Source organism: Natator depressus, chromosome 6 (assembly GCF_965152275.1).
Source record: "Natator depressus isolate rNatDep1 chromosome 6, rNatDep2.hap1, whole genome shotgun sequence".
Classification (NCBI taxonomy): domain Eukaryota; kingdom Metazoa; phylum Chordata; order Testudines; family Cheloniidae; genus Natator; species Natator depressus.
Genome location: NC_134239.1, coordinates 19,873,274 through 19,897,807, shown reverse-complemented (window position 1 = coordinate 19,897,807; position 24,534 = coordinate 19,873,274). Strand labels below are relative to the sequence as shown.

General features: G+C 40.3%; 1 protein-coding gene across 3 annotated transcripts in view; it reads right to left on the bottom strand.

Moving 5' to 3' along the window:
- Positions 1-24,534, bottom strand: part of CPT1A (carnitine palmitoyltransferase 1A) — a 69,070-nt gene that overhangs the window by 13,534 nt on the left and 31,002 nt on the right. For 2 of the 3 annotated variants that reach the window (XM_074954712.1, XM_074954713.1), the window contains 10 exons: positions 21,230-21,331; positions 20,131-20,268; positions 18,635-18,712; positions 16,325-16,432; positions 13,594-13,681; positions 9,594-9,789; positions 7,937-8,125; positions 5,492-5,597; positions 1,072-1,188; positions 43-207 (listed from right to left, as the gene is read on the bottom strand). In XM_074954712.1, coding sequence (XP_074810813.1) covers positions 43-207; positions 1,072-1,188; positions 5,492-5,597; positions 7,937-8,125; positions 9,594-9,789; positions 13,594-13,681; positions 16,325-16,432; positions 18,635-18,712; positions 20,131-20,268; positions 21,230-21,331 — 1,287 coding nt within the window. Of the gene's footprint in view, positions 1-42; positions 208-1,071; positions 1,189-5,491; positions 5,598-7,936; positions 8,126-9,593; positions 9,790-13,021; positions 13,107-13,593; positions 13,682-16,324; positions 16,433-18,634; positions 18,713-20,130; positions 20,269-21,229; positions 21,332-24,534 lie in introns of all 3 variants that reach the window. The other variant, XM_074954711.1, reaches the window with a different exon arrangement.

The following is a 24,534-nucleotide window of genomic DNA, read 5'->3' as shown; positions in this document are numbered from 1 at the left end:
GCTTTATTATATCCATTTTTATGACATTCTGTAGCTTCTTACCCGATAGTGAGCAAGCTGAAGGGAAAGTTGCACAAAGGCATCAGGGCTTATTTTGGCTTTCTTGATCAACCCTTTCCCAAAAGCATCAAAGGGAAAACAACAGAAGTCCACATCATCGGCGAGAGATTTTGCAGTGCACAGGGACCTCTCAATCACTTCTTGGCACTAAGAACAGCAACAAATTTTTTTAAATACATACATAATGGCACTGTTTCTTTAAGAAAATGATAAAAAGCTCATTCATATATAAATAGCTAAAAAAAAATCTGACCAGAAAGCTATTTAAACTCTCATATGCTAAAAAAATGGAAAAAAATCAGGGAAGTCAATATGCTTCCAGGAATACAGCAAAATTGTTATGATTTTCTATTTTGAGATGTTTTCTAAGTCACTAGAGCTTAAATAGTATTATATGATGACATTTATAAAGGATTCTGGTTCCTCGGGCCCCACATAAAATACAGGAAAGGAAAGAAGGGAAAATGCTCCATTTTCTGCAGACATCCCCACTCAACTGACTTATATTCACCGTTTTATGTATTAGTGAGTAATTAAAAATGCAAGGTTAGTGTATAACAACATGTATTTTAGGTAAGCTATAAATGAACAATTGCTTATATTACATAGCAAACAAGTGCTCTGCAGCATAAATTGAATGAAATACTGAAATCTTAGTGACACTAGAGTGCTGCTGTTAAATCTTTGAAAAATTATGGATGGCCATTTTTCAGTGCTGCTATGCACAAATTACCGAGTGCAACCTAGTTAAGGTCCTACTAATAATCTGAGCAGAAAATTGAACAGTTTTGAAGGAAAGCCTTTAATAAAAGTCCTCTCAGTTTAAGAAACCCAACTGCTGTGGTTGTCTCTTATCCCAAGGCTCCTCATGTGAAACACATATAATTGAACCTCCGAAAAGGCTCAAATGAACTGACGCATAGTGGTGCAAGTTATCTTCTCCGTAAGGTAACTACTGACAAACAGAGAAATAAAATGAACTTAGGAACTTGGCTGTGGTTTTGGACTTACTTCTTCAGGGATTTCCCACTGTAGTCTAGTGGGGAAAGGAATATTTTGATTGATGTCTCCCTTGCAATGACCATCTTCTGTATAGCCCAGTTGAAGGCAATCAGAAGACATAACATTCTGCAAAGAACAAGACATATGTAACTACATGTATTATACAATAAAGAGTTCCAGGTTACAGAGTTCAAATGCATTTCATTTTGGAGTTAGGCTAACAATTCCAGTTTTGACCTACAGAAATATTAATTACTAGATTCAGAACGCAAAACAATATCTGCACACATGTTCATTAATGCACTGAACATTCAGTTTCTCTCTCTGGTATTTAGAGCAAGCGTGCAGCTCTGGTGCAGGAGTTTTCTTAAAGTGCCACTACAATGGATTTGTTTGTTTTAAACCACAGCCTTGTATTAACAAAAGCAGAGACTGAGCTAGTTGGATATTAGCCTGATTCTAGATAAGAGCTGCCTCTTGATTTAGAAAATAAAGGCTTGTAAAAATATCTAGATAAACACAAATGCTGTCTCTTTTGCTTTTTTGTTTATTGTAAGCACTTTTTATAGACTGCTAGTATTCATGGTAGAAATATTTGATTTCGTAAATGAACAGAAACAGTTTTCCTGTAAAAATGGGAGTTCCACAGTATGTTTTACCACAAATGCAATAAAGACCTTTTCCATAAATTTGTGGAGGTCTCAGCAGCAGCATTACAGTAAACTAGACTAGAGAACGAAGTGACTGTTCCACGGATGTCTACATACTCCTTCTCAATGTGAGTCCCAGTTGATATTTGAATCTGCTCAACACAGTGGTAGCACACAAACTGAGTACAGAACAGGGCATTTTTGTAGCAAACCTGTTATTCCATACATACTTTCAACCTTTTGCTTCTTATTGAATTTCTCCACTTGACAGACACAACATGCCAACTACCTGGTACACAACTGGTTCTTAGAATCTAATCATTAAAATTTACTATATCTTTAGGTATAATCAGCTAGCAGAAGTTAATCCTTTAGAAAATTAAACCAAATTCAATTTATTCTTAGGCTTCTAAGATGCTAGCAAGAAGTTGTTTCCCCACCCTAAAAGCACCTATATTAAGGAAAGGAGATAAACAAATAATAGTCAGTGCTTCCCTAAAACAAAGAATTAGAAGAATTTTTCCCCTCTAGTGATTGAATAGAAAAGCTAGTCAGAATTAGACTCTTTGGGGCAATCTCAGTCCCAGAATCCCTTTGCAATTTCTAATTAGGGATGAGAGAAAGACTACTAGGCTTTTAGATGTGGATATTCCTTGCTGAAATATTAAAAACTACTAGCTAATACCAAAAATGTATGAAAAAAGACAAAACACTTTGGACAAACGTATAACACATAAAGTTGAAATGGTCTCCAAAGCAACAGATTTACCCTTTTTGTACTGGTTTTGAGAGCTGAGAGAGTCAATAAGGGTGGATATATGCTTAAACTCCAAAAGGTGAAAAAACAAGGTTTTGGGGCAATGAGCTGTGCTGACAATGAAATAAAATAGGAGGGCCAGGAGACAGAGAAACAGATGAGCATTTAAAAAAAAGGGGCGGACACTTCTTCACTCCACTCACTGAAAGTATATATCAGAATGAACAACTTGAACATGTAAATCTGTAGCCCTGTAAAAGAATTGTTTAAAAAAAAAAAAAGAGTGTTCACCCTTGAGAGTATGCTTCCTCAAATTCTTCACAATCACAATTTCATAAAAAGCACAAAAAGTAAGAACTTCAGAAATATGCACACAGGTTAAATGAAATGCATGTCACAGACAGATTATAAACCAAATAAATCTGTGTGCACAACTACATGTGCAAATTAAAGATAAAGGAAAGTTATCTACCTTTGTAACTTGAGTTCTTCAAGGTGTGTGGTCCCTATCTGTATTCCACTGTAGGTAAGCACACTGAGACCTGAAAATTCTTGCAAGCAGTGTCTGCTGGTCCACGCCAGCGCCCTGATCTCCTCTTACTCTGCACAGAGGGTATGTTCTAGGTTTGATGCCATCCACATAACAAGCTGTGAGATGAAGTGCATCCAGGTTTGGATATTTGACTGCCATTCTCCTGAGTCAAGGGATCTGAGAGGACCGAATGCTGACAGGTGGATGGGACCGCTTTTGCAGTAGATGTGGAAAACAGAATTCTCCAGGCCACTTGGGCTCATTGAGGATGACTTATGCCCTGTCCAGTCGAATCATCTGTAAAACCTGAGTTAGTAGTGGAATGGGAGGGAAGAGAATAGCTGAAGTGATCTGTCCAAAGCAGTAGGAGAATATCACCTCTGGAGTGCTTTCCCCGAGCTCCCCTGAAGTAATGTGTTGCATTTCCTATTTGCCTTAGAAGCGAACAGGTCCCAAGTGGGGTTTCCCCACTGAGTGAAGATGCTGTTCACTAGTGAATTGTGTAGCTCTCACTTTGATATACCAGTTCCATAAGGTGACTGCTTCTATACCCAGGGGAATGGATCTCGCTCCTCCCTGGTTGCTTATGTAGAATATGATTGTTATATTTTCTGACACTATGATTAAATGGTGAGACTGGATGAATGGTAGAAATGCTTTGCAAGCCTCGCAGACTGCCTGGAGTTCCAGGAGATTTATATGCATTCTGATTTCTCGGGGCGTCCAAGTGTCCGGCACCACGTTACTGTCCACATAGGCTCCCCAGCCTAGCAGAGAGGCATCCAGAATTATCATCTTGTTGGGTGTAAGGGATAGGAAAGGAACACCCACACAGACTTGTCCAGGATTTTTGCATCAAGTTAGCGAGGCCCTCACTCTGATGTTCACATTGTGCTTGCTTGGTTTATATACTCCATTTGGAGCCAAGCCCGCAGGCAACGTAGGTGGAGTCTGACAAATGGCATGGCAGAAGAACACGACGCTATACATCCCAAGAGAAAAAGGGAAATCTGAACCAATGTTCAAGGGTTGTGCATGATCTGAGCTATCAAATTGTTATGGGTGTGAGATAAGCCCTTGCTCTGATTGAGTCTAGACTTGTTCCTATAAATTCTATAATCTGCTTTTGTGTCAGGATAGACTTTTCCATGTTTACATAGACTCCTAGAGATAACAGATGAAGCAGCAATGAGGTTGATGCAAGGGCTTCTAAGCACGCCCTTCCCGCAAAAAGCCAGTTGTCTAAATATGGGAAAATGGCAAAGCCACTACGTCTGAACTGTGCTACTACTACTAGAAATAGAAACCCTTTCCTTGATGTTGAAGAGGCACCTACTCTACCACTCCCCATTGCAGAAGGGATTCTGTGCCCTGGAGGAGGATCACCTCGTGAGAATGGTCCCTGAAGAGGTATACGGAAGGAGATTTTGGAGAGAAATTTGATGATATAGCTGGAATGGAAGATATTCAGCACCCTCTTATCTGTTATTACACTCCAGCTGTGGGGAAAAGAGTGCTAGATGACCAAGTATATGCAAGGATTGGGTGAAAATAGCATCAGTAGTGGTTCACAACTCCCAATCATCCCATCAAAAATATCTATTGGCGGGGTGGGGGGAGGTTGAGTTGATGTGGAAGGTCCAGGATACTGTGACTTTTGCATCCTCTGTCATGCTCCTTGCTGACTCTGGATGATGTACAGGAGAAAGGGGGAGTTCTGATTGGGTCCAAATAACCTTTTCCATGAGCCACTTTTTAAGGTGGAATTGGAATACCTGTCAGGTTCTGCTAGGGATGGAGTGACAGATATTGTACCTGGTGCAGATATGTGCTTCACTAAGGTAGCATAGGCAGTGCTGGTGGTCATTTCTGACCAAGAAAGAATGAGGGCAGGAGACACAGTTTTGATGCCCAGTGCTCTGGGCATAATCTAATTTCTGTACCAGGAGGCAACAGGTTCCCGGGGAGGGGGGGGAAATCTAACTAACTAAATTAATAAAACTAAACACCATCACTAAAGACAAAACTTTGAGATATTTATATGTTTGAAGTCTGGAAAAAAGGAGACACTCCAGACCCTGGGAGATTCTGACACAGACCATATGGCAGTAAGAAGGAACTGGAGAGGCAGTAGGGCCACCCTGCACCTTATACTCGTGGTGCAAAGCATGAGGAGAGCAGAGATGCAGGTGCAAATCAACAGACACTGCTTGCAAGAATTTTCTGGTCTCAGGCACATGGAGCACATGCGTACCCACAGTGGAATACACATATGGACCAGCAGTCAAAGCAGAAGCAGTGACCTTTCAGTTTTCCATTAAGACTTCAAAGCTTATCACATGAAATACTATGAACTCACAATATCAGACACAACTTTCTTAGTAAGCGTAGCTTGAAACAAACTTTAGCCTCAGGATTCACAAAACAGAAGTAACCAAGATGAGATAATCCCTTCCATTACCTTACTTTGTCAGCTATATAAACACTCACCTCCCAAAGGTGTCCAACAATAGGAGCATCTGCCCAAGAATGCTCTGTATTCAGGCCCATTTTGCCATTCTTGAACACTACAAGAGTGAATGTTTTGTCAAACCACCTAAAAAAAAAAAAATGGAGATTTTTTTTTTGGTATGTTTAAAAGTTTTCATTCGAAGTGACACTTTGTTGAATCTCTCTCATTCAATTAGATACACCAGCACATACAATTCCAGGTGACAACAGAATAGAAAAGATTTTAAAACATGCTACAGAAATAACCAGCCTATAAATTCACTGGGCCAAATGCACTAGAAGCAAAAACAGGTGCAACTCCACCAAAGTGAACAGAGTTAAAAAGCTGATGCCTTCTGTGAATTTTGCCTATCAAGTGAATCTGGCAATGCAAGGTTATGATTTACAACTGTGTATTAGGATTTGTATTTAAAAACTATATCATAATAAATAAAGGTTTCTAAGCGATGGTCACATAAACACCACCCTATACTGGAAACCTACTGACCGCTATGCCTACCTTCATGCCTCCAGCTTTCATCCAGACCACACCACACGATCCATTGTCTATAGCCAAGCTCTACGATATAACCACATTTGCTCCAACCCCTCAGACAGAGACAAACACCTACAAGATCTCTATCAAGCGTTCTTACAACTACAATACCCACCTGCTGAAGTGAAGAAACAGATTGACAGAGCCAGAAGAGTACCCAGAAGTTACCTACTACAGGACAGGCCCAACAAAGAAAATAACAGAACGCCACTAGCCATCACCTTCAGCCCCAACTAAAACCTCTCCAACACATCATCAAGGATCTACAACCTTCCTGAAGGACGACCCATCACTCTCACAGATCTTGGGAGACAGGCCAGTCCTTGCTTACAGACAGTCCCCCAACCTGAAGCAAATACTCCCCAGCAACCACACACCACACAACAGAACCACTAACCCAGGAACCTATCCTTGCAACAAAGCCCGTTGACAACTGTGTCCACATATCTATTCAGGGGACACCATCGTAGGGCCTAATCACATCAGCCACAGTATCAGAGGCTTGTTCACCTGCACATCTACCAATGTGATATATGCCATCATGTGCCAGCAATGCCCCTCTGCCATGTACATTGGTCAAACGGGACAGTCTCTACGTAAAAGAATAAATGGACACAAATCAGACGTCAAGAATTATAACATTCAAAAACCAGTCGGAGAACACTTCAATCTCTTTGGTCACTCGATTACAGACCTAAAAGTGGCAATTCTTCAACAAAAAACTTCAAAAACAGACTCCAACGAGAGACTGCTGAATTGGAATTAATTTGCAAACTGGATACAATTAATTTAGGCTTGAATAAATACTGGGAGTGGATGGGTCATTACACAAAGTAAAACTATTTCCCCATGTTTATTCCCCTCCGCCCCCGCTGTTCCTCAGATGTTCTTGTCAACTCCTGGAAATGGCCCACCTTGATCATCACTACAAAAGGTTTTCCCGCCCCCCCCCCCCCACTCTCCTGCCGGTAATAGCTCACCTTACCTGATCACTCTCGTTACAGTGTGTATGGTAACACCCATTGTTTCATTTTCTCTGTGTATATAAATCTCCCCACTGTATTTTCCACTGAATGCATCCAATGAAGTGAGCTGTAGCTCACGAAAGCTTATGCTCATATAAATTTGTTAGTCTCTAAGGTGCCACAAGTACTCCTTTTCTTTTTATAATAAAGGCACTTAACCATTTTACTTTTGTTTGAAAAACCCAGATATTGAAAATTTTTAAGTTTTCAAATAGACAAGTGCATTTATTTTTAACCAAAAGAAAATCTGAAATTTTAAAGTTTTCTTGGGGGCCAAACATCATCACAAACTTGAATGTTGCTTGTAGTGGTTACTCACCAACTTCAGCATGAATATGACACTATAACTGGTTATGAATTATGAAATGCAAGACATAGGTACATATGATGCTTAAGAAACATAGAAAAAAGTGACTGATTTAGGTAGCAGATTGAACAAAAACACCAACTCTGGTAAAATAATAAGCGATGAGTTGATTGCCAGAAGACCAAAATCCACAAGCATATGCAGTGCAAATTATAGGATAGACACAAAAGGTAAACACCACACTACGTTACACATGAACCAGAATCCTCTTCAGTAAAGTAATGTGATTAAGTGGCACTGTTCCCACCTAAGAACATAAGAACGGTCATACTGGGTCAGATCAAAGGTCCATCTAGCCCAGTATCCTGTCTTCCAACAGTGGCCAGTGTCAGGTACCCTTGATGGAATGAACAGAACAGGTGATCATCAAGTGATCCGTCGCCCATTCCCAGCTTCTGGCAAACAAAGGATAGGGACACCATCCCTGCCTATCCTGGCTAATAGCCACCTGCTCATTGTGACTAAGTGGCACTGTTCCCACCTGCTCATTGCTGTACCTGTCATAACAACTGCCATGCAGCAGAGATTTTGCATATGTGTCCATTGAAGTCATTGGATCCTCTTCTCTGTATCCCTGCTCAGTTTCATCCAAAGTCACAAAGAAAGCTGCTTTTTCCACAGCATCCAAGGACTGCTTGTTCTTTCCGCGTCCAAAATAGGCCTGACGAGCCTTAGCCCAGGGTACTCTGCAGCAAGAATTTCAATTTATGGTGATATTATGTAAATTGGTCAGTGTTTTACTACCTTTAAGAGCACAGTATGATTCTATAGGGCAATCTTACTTTTAACAGATTTAAATGTCCTTCGGCTTTCACCCTGTGCCTAATGAATTTATACTAGCAGTAACAGGTGAGGATATTGCTACAGATATTCTTGAATCAGAGTCCTGGGATGAAAAAGGAATTACTACCATCTGCGGCCAACTCAAGTAGTAGTACACAGGCAGGAAATTTGGTTTTCAGGAATTAAACATGTCTCTGGTACACAAAATGCATACTACACATCTTGTACATTTACAGCCTAACAAAGCACAACTTCTTGATGTACCTCTGTGGAAAGTCACACAGACACTGGAAATTAGATATAAAAGGTCACAAAACCAATCCACAGATACTCAAATACTATGACAAAGGAGACCAATGTAAGAACCTGGATAGATCCACATATTCAGCTTAAAACAACTATGCTAATGAAATGGTTATGTCTGAAATTTTAACTTATAAAGGTCTGAATATCTGAAGTGTGAGTCCAAGAACTGTAACTCACTTCTCTTGTATGCAGATGGCTAGATTTTTGGAGTCAAACATGTACAATCGCTCATATATATTTGTGTAAGTGTGTGTGTGTGTGTGTGTATCTGTATAATTTATATAATGTAGATACCTAAAATGAGTGTTATTATATAAATAAGACTGTACTCTCCAAAATAAAGTTTTTTATATACTATGCTACTGAATTGTACATTTAACATACATTACATTTTTCCATTAAGATGTGCATTTGAAACCAAAAACCTGAAAAAGGAAGTGAACTGTGTAAAAATAAGGAACTATTGAGCTTTCATGCATTCGTTTTCCAAACCTTCCAGAAACAAGGGGACAAACTGATCTCTGGTGTAAGGCTACTGAATTCAGTGAAGTTGTAACAGGGATAAATTCAGTCAGGTCAGTCAGATTCTACTTTTTCAATTAGATATGCATAAATTAGGTTGGAGTAACACCACTGAAGTCAAGGGAGATATTCTGGATTTATACTAGTGTAACAGCAGAATCTGACAAAGTATCTTGATTTCAAAATTTGGTATTTTTAGTAGGTATGCTAATGCCCCAGAAAAGAGATTTATACAAATGTTCATAAGTCATCAAATATTGTTCAATTAAACAATTCACTTGTGTTTCATAATCAAAGCAAGCTTCTCAAACTACAAATAGGCAGAAGGTGTGCCTGAAGGTGACTGGTCACTGCCAAGTTACTTCTAACTCAAACCAGAAAGGGTTCAACAATTGTTTCACATTCCAGTGATATGCAACAACACAGATTATGGAATAATCAACTAACCGCAGACAGTAAGGTTCAGAAGCTGGCACTGAGCCTGGCATCTTTAAACAACGGTCTTAAAATATTAGAAAAGTTACTGTTTAAAAAAATTCATACCTATCTCCTGCAGTAAGAGCTGCTAACTTCTCTTCTCCAGCCTGAGGTTCTGAACGGTCTTCTAGAATTCTTTGCATCTGCTGTTCAATTTCCCGAGGCTTCAACAGTCTACCATCATGATATAGCCAGACTTTGAAATAACGGCCCTTATGATAAACCACAATGTGTCTGCTGTCCTTCATGTGCTGGATAGTATCTAAAATCGGAATCAAAGGTTTGAAAGTAACCTTAGGTCATGTGATGTTAGGATGGAAACAATCAGATACCAAATGTTTAACTCTAAAGGGCATATGTTTACCATAAAATACCATTGTGTCTAAGCATACTTGTTTACAAAATATTAAATCCCACATTTCATTTGATTTATAAACACTGGCGACCCACTATATTATCTGAAATTTAGCAAGAAAATACTGCTATACAAAATAGCCAAAAAAACCCTAAATTTTATAATAATTTCTCATATACATAAAGCAAACACTTTCTAACTTGGGTGCCAATGTTAAGCAACTAAGAAAGTGACCTGTTTTCCAGTTCTGTGATATGGCCAGGAAGTCAGTGCAGGAAGCGTGGGTGTAAAAGTGGCTTTACATCACCCAGGCTCTTCAGCTAGTTGGCACTGGGCACAAGTTAAAGCAATCTCAGGGCTGCCTTAATTTATGCCTGTGGCCCACATTCACATCTGTTCTGGCAGCTGGGAATAGGTTGAGTGCAGCAATGCTACTGCCACATACCTCAGATGGGGGCTATGAAAAGGGCAGTTATGTAAGGAACACACTGACACTCGGGGATTCAACCCTATATTCGGGGATTCTTATCTGGCCACAATTCACTAGTTTTATGGCCCTTTTGTGCCTTTACAAAGGGACCACACCTCTTGACTGAGAACGAGGAACCCAGTTTTCCAGTGGTTCCAACTACCCCCAGCTTCCACTATTTCAATAAGCATTTCAGGTGCTCCACACTTCTCATGATGAGACCACTTATTTAGGTTCCTAAATATAGATTTAGGTGCCTAACAAAGTATGAAAAGATTAGCATATTACATAAATAACTTTCCATAAACATTTGTTCTATTACTAGAAGAAAAATGTTATTTCTGTACATCTGTAAATGTTTGAAGAAAATTGCATGGGTTTCCTATGGTGGGGGGATGGACTGGCCAGATGATCTTCCACCTCTGAGGTCTAACAAACAGTTTACTGTTGTCATAATATATTATGTTTAGTTGTAAGAGAAAAATTTAAAATAAGAACTGTTTAATGGATACTGTATTAAGATAATTAAGGTTTCATCACTGGCAATGTGGAAGTGAAATACATATTTTTAAAACATAAAATTCCTATAGTTTAAGGCTGTTATAGAAATAATTTAAGATACCATTCCAGTCATTATTGAAAATAAAAAGTAATCCCTTCAAGATGCAGAAAAACTGATTTCAGTAAACATTGTGCAAAATGAGAACAAAGCCAACACATGACATGCATTATTCATAGAAAAACTGAAATAATTTATTTTTAATAGAAAAATGAAAAACATGCTGAAACTGAAAAGAGCAAACAGGACATGAAACAATGATTAAGGGAAATTATTTTATGAAGATGACAGAAGATTTTCATATAAAATACTTTAAGTTTGCTGCCTGGAGCAGCAGAAAAATTAGGGTGCAACTGTAGTGGTTTTCAAATGTACAGAATTTACTTTAACTATAATTTGTTGCAGTTACAGTATGGCAATTTTATATAATATTTCTGCAAAGCTCAATGCACAGAAAGTATATGAACCAGTTACACATAGGCCTTGATACTGAAGGTGTAGGAACGCTATTTCTTTTCAGAGTATTCCAAGTAATTATAGTACATACACTGAACTTGCCTACAGGTCAGAGCCTATTCCTCCAAGCCTCTCTATGCCCAGACCACTCTTCAGTCCAGTGAGAGGGATATAAAGGGGGGAGCAGTGCCATAGTCTTGCTTTCTTCCTTGCTCATTTTGGAGCAACACGTACCCCAGAAGCAGACAAAAAAGAGCAGTCTCTGTGGTCCCTGGACCTTTTGCAGGTCCTTCCCCTTGGAAGGCTTCTTTTTCCTTTCCCTTCCTTCTATGCCTTAGTCAGGGACATCCTGGCTCCAAGTGAGAACTAACAACTACTGGTGTGAAATGTAATTCCATTGGTTCTGAGAAGATTCAACGGAGTCCTCACTGTTCTGACTGAGGATATTTGATGGCTTAAACACTAACAAATTGCTCCACAGAGGAGAATAGGCCTGTTTTTGTTAAGACTTTTGTTTTTAAACAAAAAGCTATCTGCTTCTGAATCCAGTTTCTTTGGTTTTGTCCTGAACAGAAGTCATTGTTTTATTCTGCAGTGAATCATGACCTTATGTTTATGACACCACAAACCATCACCACAGAAGTTTATATCACACTCACCACTGGGACTTCATTGCAGGATTAAGTAACAGAAGATGGACTGCAGGATATAATTTTAAGAAATGGCAAGAAACATTATTTTTAAAAATTCCAAAGTGTGTAAAATGTATGTACCCTTGTATGTGCTCTAGGATGCTCTCTTTTGTAACAATTTATAATTGCTGGTGGAAGATCCGATTAACAACCTTAGCAGTTCAACTTTCACCTGAAGACACTTTAAGGGATAAGAACATAGCTCTAGTTTCCAAGCCTACTTAATCCACAGTTTCCCAGATTAACAAGGGTACCAACTGCAAGAGTGTTTTTTGTGATATGGTCACATACCATCAACCCATTTCATATAGCCCAGTGGTTTGTACTAGTGATGAAAGGTTTCAGATCCCTTTGCTAGTCCCCAGAACTACCAGTATGTATAAATCTCTTATGAATGCAGATCTGGAATACAATATACACAATTTAAATAAAATAGTGCCTTACTTTGTAGCCACCCCCCTTTCTCTCTTTCTAAAGATTTTAACTATACCTATCTACTATGTCCTATTTCTATCGCTCTATCGTTAGAGTGACTTAGGTTTGAAGACCGCCCAAACCTTTTACAATTATTTAAACCTCACGATTTCTGTATGGTAGGTGAATACATTTTTTTCCTACAGGTAAACTAAGCACAGGAAAGTAAAGGGAACTGCCTAGTGTCACAGAGTAAGTGGCAGACACAGAACGGAATGCAGGAGTGGACTCCCCCCACCATTCTAACTAGTAGACACTCCCTTTATTATATTGATAAGCCTTCACAACACTATGGAAGTAGTTCATAACTTTGAAGAATTGAGCTCTTAATTATTATAAAAAGCAATGTAATTATCTTAAAGCATGTTATGGAGAAGTCACAGTTTGGATAAAAAGTGTCATTACTATAGGTGATTTCAACTGTGACATCTCTTACTATGCACAAAGAAGGTTAAGGGGCTAAAAACATTGACAGGACTAAAACTGTACCTGTCTCTATGCCTGGTATACGACTAGTGTTGAACGTACGTTCATACTGAGAAGAACACATTGGGATGATATTTTGAATCATAAGCTGAAAGGAAAAAAGGAAAGTCAAAAACAAAATAAAAAGATTTCAAATGATTGTGAAATCTCACAGAGAATGGAACTTTCATGGAGGTAAAAACGTAATAAAAAACAAGAGGACCTTAAGGAACAGAACAGAGAAAAAGTAAATATGAAATAACAAGGTAGCAAACAGTTTCCAAGGGCCAGCTTATAAATAAAGGAAAGGAACAGCCAAAAACCATTAATCTGTCAGAATACTACCGTACTAATTGAAGTCAGTCAAAAAGGAGAAATGTCTATGAAACTATTATGCTAATTTGCTAATCGCTGAGAAATGGTCATGGCACACATTCAGTTTAACATAAGAGCATTTTTTACTCCTTTTTCAGGTTTTGCTCTTTGAAAGTATAGGTCTAGCAGCTTATGGCTATATTAAGAGGACACCCTTCGGAAATATTCCACAGACTGTTTGGATTCCCTGGCGTTCCTTGTCCTTGGCTGGCCCCACTTACCTGTTTCCTCTCCTGGGATACGGGAGGTATTAAACATTCGCTCCCACTGAGCTGAGCAGAGTGGAACAGTGGATCCCATCAGAAGAATCTATGCCGCAAATGTAGGTTACAATTGTGTTTTTATACATACAATTAGCAAATTGAGAGAAAAAACACACATGCTGGTTAGAAAGAGAGACTGTAGGACAACATGAGGATTTTAACACATCAAAGACCTTTTTTTTTTCTTCTTTCTTTCTAGTTGTCCCCTGACCTACCCATGTTAGGGTCCATAGTTTTTCCACTAGTCATATGTACACTGCCCAGCTACTATGAGCTTCCCCTTTAAAAGCAGATGATCAAAGCTGTGGATTTAACAGATTCAAGGCTTTCTCAGTGCCAATCACTGATGCAGAACTTCATATCATCCATTGGGAGTTGCCTCTTCACAGCCTCTGATTCCTCACAGTTAAATGGCATATTAGTGAACATATTTTATATATGTATATATGCAAGAGAACAGATTCTTATTAGACTGCAGTTTCTTAAAACAACCATGTGACCCTAGGTCTCAAGCTAAAACAGTCATGTGATCTTGATTCCCTCCATTAGCAGCATTTATTCATTAAAATAAATGGCCACGAAACTGAGTAGAAATTAACTACAAACTGAAGGCATAGAAGAAAGGGGAAGCCCTTCGTATGAATAACAGAAAAGCCATTGGCATGGTATTACCTGTACTTTACTCCATAAAAAAAAAAATCTAGTTATCCTCCTGAGACTCATTCAATGACTGTTTTTAAAACAAACAGTGATACCACCAAAATGAACAGGGGAGATAACATTTCTAAATATGAATTTCTTCTAAAGCAGGGGAGGCCAACCTGTGGCTCCGGAGCCGCATGCGGCTCTTCAGAGGTTAATATGCGGCTCCTTGCATAATATGCGGCTCCTTGCGACTCCGAGGCTGGAGCTACAGATGCTAACTTTCCAGTGTGCTGTGGGGTGCTCACTGGTCAACCCCCTGCTCTGCCCCAGGTCCTGCCACCACTCCACCTCTTCCCCCAAAGCTCCTGGCCCTTCCCCCCAAGCCTACCATGTCCTCACTCCTCCTCCCTCGCCATCAGAGCCTCCTGCGCACTGCAAAACAGCTGACTGCGGCTGGTGGGAGGCGTGGGGAGCGAGGGGGAGGTGCTGATTGGTGGGGCTGCCAGTGGGCAGGAGGTGCTCGGACCTGGAGGGGGGTAGTGGATGGGGGGGGGGCTGCTGACATATTACTGTGGCTCTTTGGCAATGTTCATTGGTAAATTTTGGCTCCTTCTCAGGCTCAGGTTGGCCACCCCTGTTCTAAAGTTTTCAAACACCATTTAAATAGTGATTAAGATTTTTCTAGCCTTATTTTTTAATTTTTATAGGATGCAGAGAAATGGATTAAAGCCATAAGGCCCATAACAGGATCTGAACTTCCCCAAAGTTTGGAACTATTCAGATGCTGGGTTTTGGTTTGCATCTGTCTCTAGTATGATTTCCTGGACACATTCTTCAACTGCTCCAGTTGCAACGTAACAGTAGAAGTCACTTCGCTGAGATGCCTGCTTTAAAAAGAAGATTGTCTGGGAATCAATTTTGTCCAGTAGGTTCCTACAGTCCTATGTGATGCATTATTGGTATGCAGTATCCATTTCAATGGCATGCACAGAAAGGCTTTTCTAGCTCTACACAAGTTTTAAACTACTTTTTGGTTTGAAAATGCCTCTAGTCTCCTAACTTGTTTAGCACTTGATGTCTACTCAAAGAGCAGTGAAATGATCTGATCTTACCCAGGTATTAAAAAACGCTGATTTCCTGGTGCTTTTTATTACTCTCCTCAAGGCTTCACTTTTTGACAAGGTTACTGAATTTTTACATTTAGTTTTCAGGATTTTAAAAGTTTGAAGCTTTTCAAAATTTAGCACAATTTTACTTATTTTAGAACTGAAGTACAGTAAGGATAGACTGGAAATGTAGTTAGATGGATTTCTGCCACTGAGATTTATGGCAGTTGCCACATTTCAATTTCCACATCAATATGCCCATTAAATAGGTTCCTCCATTTTGCCAGGTTTATTTGCCTAGGTGTAAGGAGTTAAGATTGGCCCTGTTTGTCCTTCGTGTGCACGTGCATGCACATAAACGCTGCTCTCTGTATTCTTAAAATACAGCATGAAGGTAAACATAGAATACAAACTATTCTGGCATGACATTTCTGCTGCTCCTGGAAGATGTCATTTTCACTATCATCTGCCTTTTGTTCATTAAAATCCTATTGCACAAACCTTGAAACTTGCCTTCAAAAAAACCATAATTGCATCTTCCTACAGGGTTCTGCGTTTGAATATATTATCATACTAACTAACATGTATGTGTATCATTGCCTTCTACTAGACAGAATACTCAAGTGTAATGTGACTATTTTGCCCTCCAGTGGAGTGCAGCCCAGAGCAAAGTTCAATTCAAACACTACTGTAGCAAAAGGAAGTTTTCCTTTAACTTCCATGGCAGAGGTCTACATCTTTTTAAACAGAAGGTCCAACATGAGTGGAGTTTAACTAGCAACCACAATGGGTTTGCGGCCACACGTTAGCTACAGTTACATACACTGTACCTTAACATAAGGCACTACTTCTCTCCCCTGTTACTTTTCAAAATGGAGGCTGATTTGTTAAAAAGTAAATTTGAAGAAATTAGAAACTACTGAAATGGATTTACATACTGGCTTGATTTCCTGTCTGTCCAGTTTTTTCCTGTAGAGCAGGGTGGCATGGATAACATTACCTGCTCTAGCTGCCTGCAGGGAAGTGGGAACAACATACAGAAAGTCCTGAAGATAGAAGAAAGGTAAGTTAATATAGATACTATAATTGCCAAACTCCATTCAGCAAACGGAGTTCATTAATCATGCATTAGTCAAAACGCAATTTTCCCCATAATTAATTCTAGTGTCATTACAGAAAAGGCTTTCATTTAGGGAAACTGGCCAAGTCACTAGCCAGAGTGCACTTAACAACTTCCTACTTTAAATATGCTCAAATAAATTTGTTAGTCTCTAAGGTGCCACAAGTACTCCTTTTCTACTTTAAAAATGTTTTCTTAAAAAGTCACAAAATAATAGCAGTACCTGCTCCTTAAATGGCATCAGATTGAAGACTTGTTGACTGAAATCTAGTGTATCGAACAGCTTACTTAGGCTAGGTCTACAGTACACGCACTACTGCAGCACAGCTGTAGCTACGCCACTGTCAGCACTGTAGTGTAGATACCTGCTGCAGCAACAGACCGGGGTTTTTCCAGGGCTGTAGTAAACCCACCCCCTCTAGAGGTGGAAGCTAGGCTGATGGAAGAATTCTTCCATTGACTTAGCAGTGTCTATACTAGGGCTTAGGTCAATATAACTGCATCTCTCAGGGGTGTGAATTTTTCACATTCCTGAGCAACACAGCTAGGCCAGCCTCCATTTTAGGTGTAGACCAGGCATCACACTTGCAACAGAAGAGCAATACTAAAAACCTTAATTCATATCAAATCAGGGAGATAGTGAAGCCTGGTGGCAGCTAGTGCTTGTTTTCTGATAACAGAAGTTCATATATTTTTATTTCCAGCATGTACGTATTCAAGAATTTAAAGCAGCATCCAGTATAACAACATGCTTGTGGATTAAGTAGTATATGGAGCTGTGATGAATTGGGGCTATGTCTGTACAACTTACAAATTCCGATTGACATTGTGAAGTTGTATTATGAAAAACTGCTGTCATCAGTGCCTGTGGCTTGATCTACACCTAAAATCTGACACCATTAAGAGACACAGTTAAGCTGAACTAAGCCTCAGTGTAGACTAGGGGTGCGCAAACTACGGCCCACGGGATTACCACCCCTGTGGTGACACGGACCCCGCACCACTCCTGGAAGCGGCCAGCGCCACGTCCCTGCAGCCCTGGGGGGAGGGGGATGAACTGGGGGGCAGAGGGCTCCGTGCGCTGCCCTCGCTTGCAGGCACCGCCCCCTGCAGCTCCCACTGGCCGGGAATGACGGCCAACGGGAGCTGTGGGAGGGTGGTGCCTGCAGGCGAGGGCAGTTTGTGGAGCCCTCTGCCCGCCCTTCCCCAGGGGCCGTGCTGCCAGCCGCTTCTGGGAGCGGTACGGCACGGGGCCAGGGCATGCAGGGACCTGCCTAAGCCCCACTGTGCGCCGCTGCCACCCCGGAGCCGCTCAAGTAAGTGGCGCCGGTCCAGAGCCCTCACCCTGAACCCCTCCTGCAACCCAACCCCCTGCCCTGAGCCCCCTCGTAAACCCCACACCCCTCCTGCACCCCAACCCCTTGCCCTGAACCTCTTCCTGCACACCGCACCCCCTCCCACACTCTGCACTCCCTCCCGCACCCCAACCCCCTGCCCCAGCCCTACATTCATGGCCCTGCATGCAATTTCCCCACCCAGATGTGGCCCTCAGGCCAAAAAGTTTGCCCACCCCTGGTGTAGACAGTGCTAGTTCAATGGAAGAATGCTTCAGCTGACCTAGCTACTTCCTCTTAGAGAGGTGGATTTACTACAGTGACCAGAAGAACGGCTTCCCTTGCTATCAGAAGTGTCGAAGCTTAACACACCCCCAGGGATCCAGAGCACAGAGACTTGGATTCCCCCTCACAGAAATCCTAGTGGGTGGGCAACAAGGAACGCTCATTAGAATCAGTCATAGCCATTTATGAGCCAAGAGGCAATGCTTGTCACAGTAAATAATTAGTAGACTCTACAGGAAGTAATAATACTCTTTGAACTTTTAAATCTGAAGTAGAGTCCTATCTAATAAAGCAGGGCTAAAGACAGAGGAACTGAATTTATTATGAACATTTCCATATTAAAAGACATCAGTGCTTTTGTAATATATTATGTGAAGACTATGCCAGCAGGAAGAAAGCACAGATTATATCAGCACAGTAATGGAGTTCAGAAACGAAGTATTAAACAAAAGATAACAGGAATCCTAAGGAGGAATGTTTCTATAAAAAGGTTTAGAAGATTTACTTACCATTGCATAGTAATTACTATTAACCATAATTGGCCCACGTCCTCTTAGATAGATATATTCTTCCCACCAGTCGCTAACCTACAGAATGAAGAGAACAAAATTTAGCATAAACTTGTTAGCCTGTACCTCTGCTCTCAATGGCTTCTGGTCCTCTACTGTAGTGGCTCCATAACACTGGGTAATATTACACACCAGGCAGAAGGAAATGCTTTTTTTTTTTTTTTTTAATTAATTCTGAATGCTGAAGTATCACTGTTTGGGGGAAAGAGAACCACAAGGACCCAGGAAACTAAGGTCAGAAATTCAGCCTTAACTCTCAGGTAAGCAATTTTTGAAGCAATCTCCCATCTCCTCTTCAGACAGTATTTCTAAAGTGTCCTTATAATATGCATCATAATAAAGCTTCTGAAATATTATTCATCCTATGGTAGGGTTGCTCTAGGGACTGTGTAAGCTTGTTCAAGCTACCATGTATAGCTAAGATTTAGATAACAGGCCAGTAAGGTGTGTGCCTACTTTCTCTCCGCACCCCACCTGCACACACCCCCCACACCCACCCATCCTGGTGGCTACAGCTTTGTTTTCCTCTCTAACATGTACACATAATTGGACAGATTCACATCTGCATTAAGTTCATACTCAGTGCAGCTGAGGACAGCGGGAGGAAAAGGTGGCTCTAAACCACACTGCCTTTCCACTCCCTGGATCCCAGACCGGCCAGGTGGAGAAGTTGCAAGTTAATTTAATAAGCAAATATAGCAGTGAGTAGGTTTTGAGTCCTGTTCAATGACAGACAGGAAGCCTGGTCTAGAGTAATAAGACAGGAATTCTTAAGTTCTACTTTTCGCTCTGCCACTTGGTTAAATAACTTACTCACTGTGCCACACTGAGCAAGTTATTTAACCATTGTCTCAATTTCTGCACTTAGAAAATGGGGAATTCAATACAGGAGAACCTCAGAGTTACGAACACCTCGGGAATGGAGGTTGTTCGTTAACTGAAATGTTTTTAACTCTGAACAAAATGTTATGGTTCTTTCAAAGTTTACAACTGAACATTGACTTAATACAGCTTTGAAACTTTACTATGCAGAAGACAAATGCTGCTTTCCCTTTTTTTTTTTTAGTACTTTACATTTAACACAGTACTGTATTGCATTTGCACTTTTTTTGGGGGGGGGGGGTGTCTCTGCTGCTGCCTGATTGCGTACTTCCAGTTCCAAATGAGGTGTGTGGTGGACTGGTCAGTTCGTAACTCTGGTGTTCATCTGTACATATACTCACCTACTACACAGAAGCACTGTAAGAATTAATGGATATGAAAGACATTAAAGATGTAAGTGCAGGGCATTTTTAGTAATTTTGGTTTTGGACTTCCTTTAAAATTACAGAAGATTGAAAATTGAAAAAGCATGTATTAAAATCAGGAAAAAATGCAAGAGGGGAGAGAGAGTTAAACTATGTGATTTCATAAGAGCCGTTGTGTCATCTGCTTACATAGTTTGTGGCCCACCAGGATTTCAGTTTCAAATACCACTGTAGTTTTGGTCCAAGATTAAATGCAAAATTTTTGGCAAGACCCTCCATTCTTTTGAACTGTTCATCATTCATAAGTGGCTGAACTGAATCCAGATACTAGAATAAACACAAAAAAAATTCATGTCAGTGCCACAGCTTTCACCAGAGCTTATTGTCATTTATTCACAAAGAGCTTAATAAACAAAGGGAAGTATTCTAAAGTTGGTTTACAGGGTTTCAGCTGTAACAGGTGTTAGTAAAAAATAATTGAGAACATACATCTTGAAAGATATGAGCTCATTTTCTATTACTATATCTATTTCCCCCCTTCAAATATGGTACTCTCTTCCCACCCCTACCCCGTCTACTCACTACTTGCTTCCAAATCATAAATGAAAGCACATCTATTAGCATAGAATTTTTGGAAAAGTGATTTTCCTTTTAGTAGGTGAGATATTTTATATTATGAATTAAGTATTTCCTTAATTTTGAGCCATTTTAGATATATTTTTTAGTTACAGGGGATAGACTTAACTGCTATCACTATTTTTGTTGCCTATTAATTTTCATATATAGTTAGTTTGCCTAAGGCCAGAGTTTGCCACTCTTTACCTGCAAGAATCAAAATAAACCTAAAACTAGTTGGAGTCTTGCCTAAAAGAATTCCTAATACAAAGCCTATTATAACAGGAGCACTATACTTAAGTAACATCAAGAATACATAACATGGATAATGAAAGAAGGGATATCAAGGGCTCTATCCCAGTAAATCACACTCCATTGTGTGCTGCTGTACCAACTGACAAGGCATGTAATATCATGCATTTATCCACTGAGAGCCTGGGCCCAAAGATAAAGATTAAAGGAAAAAGGGTCAGTCTTTAACTCTGAATTACCCTTGGTCTGTCATAGTCTTTATTTTAATTGATACATTAACTGTTAATCTGATACTAAAACTGGAGGGATTGGAATGTTAATAGCATTAACCACTTCAGTACATTTATCATATAAAAGACACTGAAAACCATCACGACAATCAAATTGTGAAAAAGTTAATTCAGCTCCTCCAGCAACACACCCGGTTGACAGTGTTTTCTACAGCTGGGACCGGCAGTCGTGGCAGAGATGTCTGAAAGCTGTACAACATTGGTTTACAACCAGAGAAAAGCTTTACCAGCCTCTGAAATAAAAAAAACAAACAAACAATCTATTACATTCAAAATGACTGCAAAGTATGTGTGAGATGAAAATTAATAATACCCTGGCTTTTCATCAGTAGATCTTAAAACACTTTATAAAGAGGTAAACAACATTATTCCCTTAGTGCACTTTGGAACTCAGGAGACCTGGGTCCCCAGCATAGCCACCAGCCTGATGAGTGACCTTGAGAAAGTCACTTTACCTTTGTGTCTCAGTTTTCCAATCTAGTGTTCTAGCCACTAGGACACACTGCCTCTGTTGAATGGTAAAGGCCTTGTAAATGCCTCTGTTCCCAACCTAAAGGCCTTTGACAGGGAAAATGTCTATGATGTAGACCATAAAAGTTCCCTGTAAAGTGTTCTTCTGAATATGTTTACATCTTTGAAGACTAGAGGATTGGCAAGACTGAAAATCAAACTTGTATCTACATGGTGTCTCAGAACCTATTCCATCACTGGGTTAAGGCCCATGGTAGAATAAGAACACTAGTTAGCTACAACCATGTTTTAAAAAATTAAATATTGTAACTATGTTTGAGAACCATTTTCCTACACAGTTTTAGCCTGATATAAAAAAATCTAACTTAGACAGTGTTTTTCCCCCCAAAAAATACATTCCTAACAGAAACCACTGGCCCAGCAAGTCCATAGCACAGTTTCTAAGCATGCAATGAAAACAAGTATGAGGATGCCAGTGTTAATAGCCAAGTCTTAGTGTATGTAGGGCTTTCAAGTGCCTCGAGAAAGTCACCAATTACAGTAAGAAGGCAACACACTTTGCATCTCATCATTAAGACTGAGCATTTCTTTCCCACCTTCTTCTTCGGAACCCTTCCACCTTTTGCAAGTCCTGAGCACTGATCACATACACGGGATCTACACTACTATAAAACAAAAGGACAGATCATGCCACCTCTTATATTCACACATGGAGGAGTCCCACTTGATATGGATCATGCCACTTCCAACATAAAAGGGAAACTCAGTCTTAGCTCTGTTCTCCCTGCACCCATACCCAAGAACCCAGTGGAGCCTTCTCTGTGCGGTTCACCATCCTCGATGGTGGGGGCAACTACTCGGTGGGCACAGGAGGGCAATTCAATTAATTCCCTCTCTGACCCTACAGAACTTATAGAGAAAAATCAGTTTTTTCCATGATCAGAGATACTACCCTTTGGCCTGGTCTACACTAGGGGGTGGGATTGATCTAAGATATGCAACTTCAGCTACAAGAATAGCGTAGCTGAAGTCGACGTACCTTAAATCGACTTAGAATCACTTACTTCGCATCCTCGCGGCGCGGGATCAATGGCCGCCGCTCCCCCGTGGACTCCGCTTCTGCCTCTCGCCCTGGTGGAGTTCCGGAGTCGACGGCAGAGCGATCGGGGATCGATTTATTGCGTCTAGACGCGATAAATCGATCCCCAATAGATCGATCACTACCTGCCGATTCGGCCTTTCAGTGTCACCCCACCCTGCACCCTTGAGGGCCTCCACAGGTGGCATGACTGCTAGAAAAGATCCAGGAAGGTCATCTGGAGCACAGGATCTCTACATGGTTCGCCCTGTCCTCTCAGGGATCTGTAAGATTTGTGGGGAAGCCCCACCGTTTTCACAGGGGGGATGGCGATGGTCATGGAGATTTTCACCAGAAGGTTGGTTTCTGCTCCTTTCACGGGGGGGGGGGGCGGCGACGACACAATTTGGCTTCAGAATATTTGAACCATACCAGGTGCAAATTCTCCCATGACAAGGAGGATACTTGCTCACCTGATGGCAATAACAATATTCACTTCTATGTAGCTCTTTTTTTCCTTACAGTAAGCTTGTTAACAGTTAAGACATTCCAGGGCAATTTGGATACTTCTCAAATGATTTGTCAAAAAGAATGTAAGTGATTTATTCTACACAGTTAACTTCTCTTATTTCACATCCAGATATAGCAATGATCACATCCAGATATAGCAATTCTAATGGGTTTTGCCTTCACAACAGACACAAAATTTCTCCTTTCTGTCTATGGAATAAATATTAAACTACAACTACAAAGTTTACTTCCTAGTACTGCTACACGAATTAAAAATAATAAATTTCCTTAAAAAAAACTCTAAGCACAAGTGTTACAAGTTTCCAGTCCCTTGCAAAGCAGTCTGGACTATGGGTGAACAGACAGTTCAGTTTTCCAATCAGGTGACTATTTCTGAACAGAGATCAGTAAATTCCTACTAGCCACACCTCTGAATGCTCTTAATCAAGGGAACAGCTGAGAAATAAAATGGGAAACAGGTCCAAAAAAAAAAAAAATCATGGAATACCAAAGAGAGATAATAAAGACGTAAAAAGCTATGAAGGTCAGAAATGTTTATGAGGGAAGTAATACCATCACCACCACTGGAAATTAGTAAACCAGCTATGTTAGGTATCAGAAAAAACTTCTGAGGGACTTTGTAGTTCCAAAAGAGAATACCAACTAACTAGTTCTGATTTGTCAGTCTTGAGAGGCAACACTGGGTTCACTCCTTTATAGAGAGAGAGAGACTTTTAAAACCATGAAGAGAAACAGCTTTCCAACAGTACCCAGAAATATAATGCAAGCAGCAAGACGTGATAATTAGCATTACAGTTCACACTGCTCAAGCTTAGCATTATAAGGGAAGATTAACAGCTTAAAATATCCATTTAGTAGGACATGCTGAAAACTCCGCCAGTGAGAATGACAAGCAATTTTGACAGAGTGCACTGTGCCTTACCATTCAGCACCTGCACTGTACAAATTCATATCAGGAGGCTCTCAATACCATATCTGGGGGAACTATAAAAAAATTCATTTAAAACAGATACATATTCACCTTAGAACTATTTTAGCATATCATTCTACAGGCCTACTGAACATCCTCCATAACACAGCCACTACATGTTAATCCCACACTGTAGTAAACTTGGAGGATGCGGTGAATAAGGGGTATCATCACGTGTATTTTAATCGGACTCTTACACTTTTTTTTTTTAATACAACCAAGCGCAAAACAAGATAAGTATTTTTGTTGACATAACTGAGTGTGATTAACAGCAAATCCCCTCCCCAAAAAGTATTCACCTGCATGCAACCAGATCTCTCTAAACACATCATTTGAGGCATATGACAGCTTCTTAAATAGATTCTTTTCCATAGAGTCATGATCAG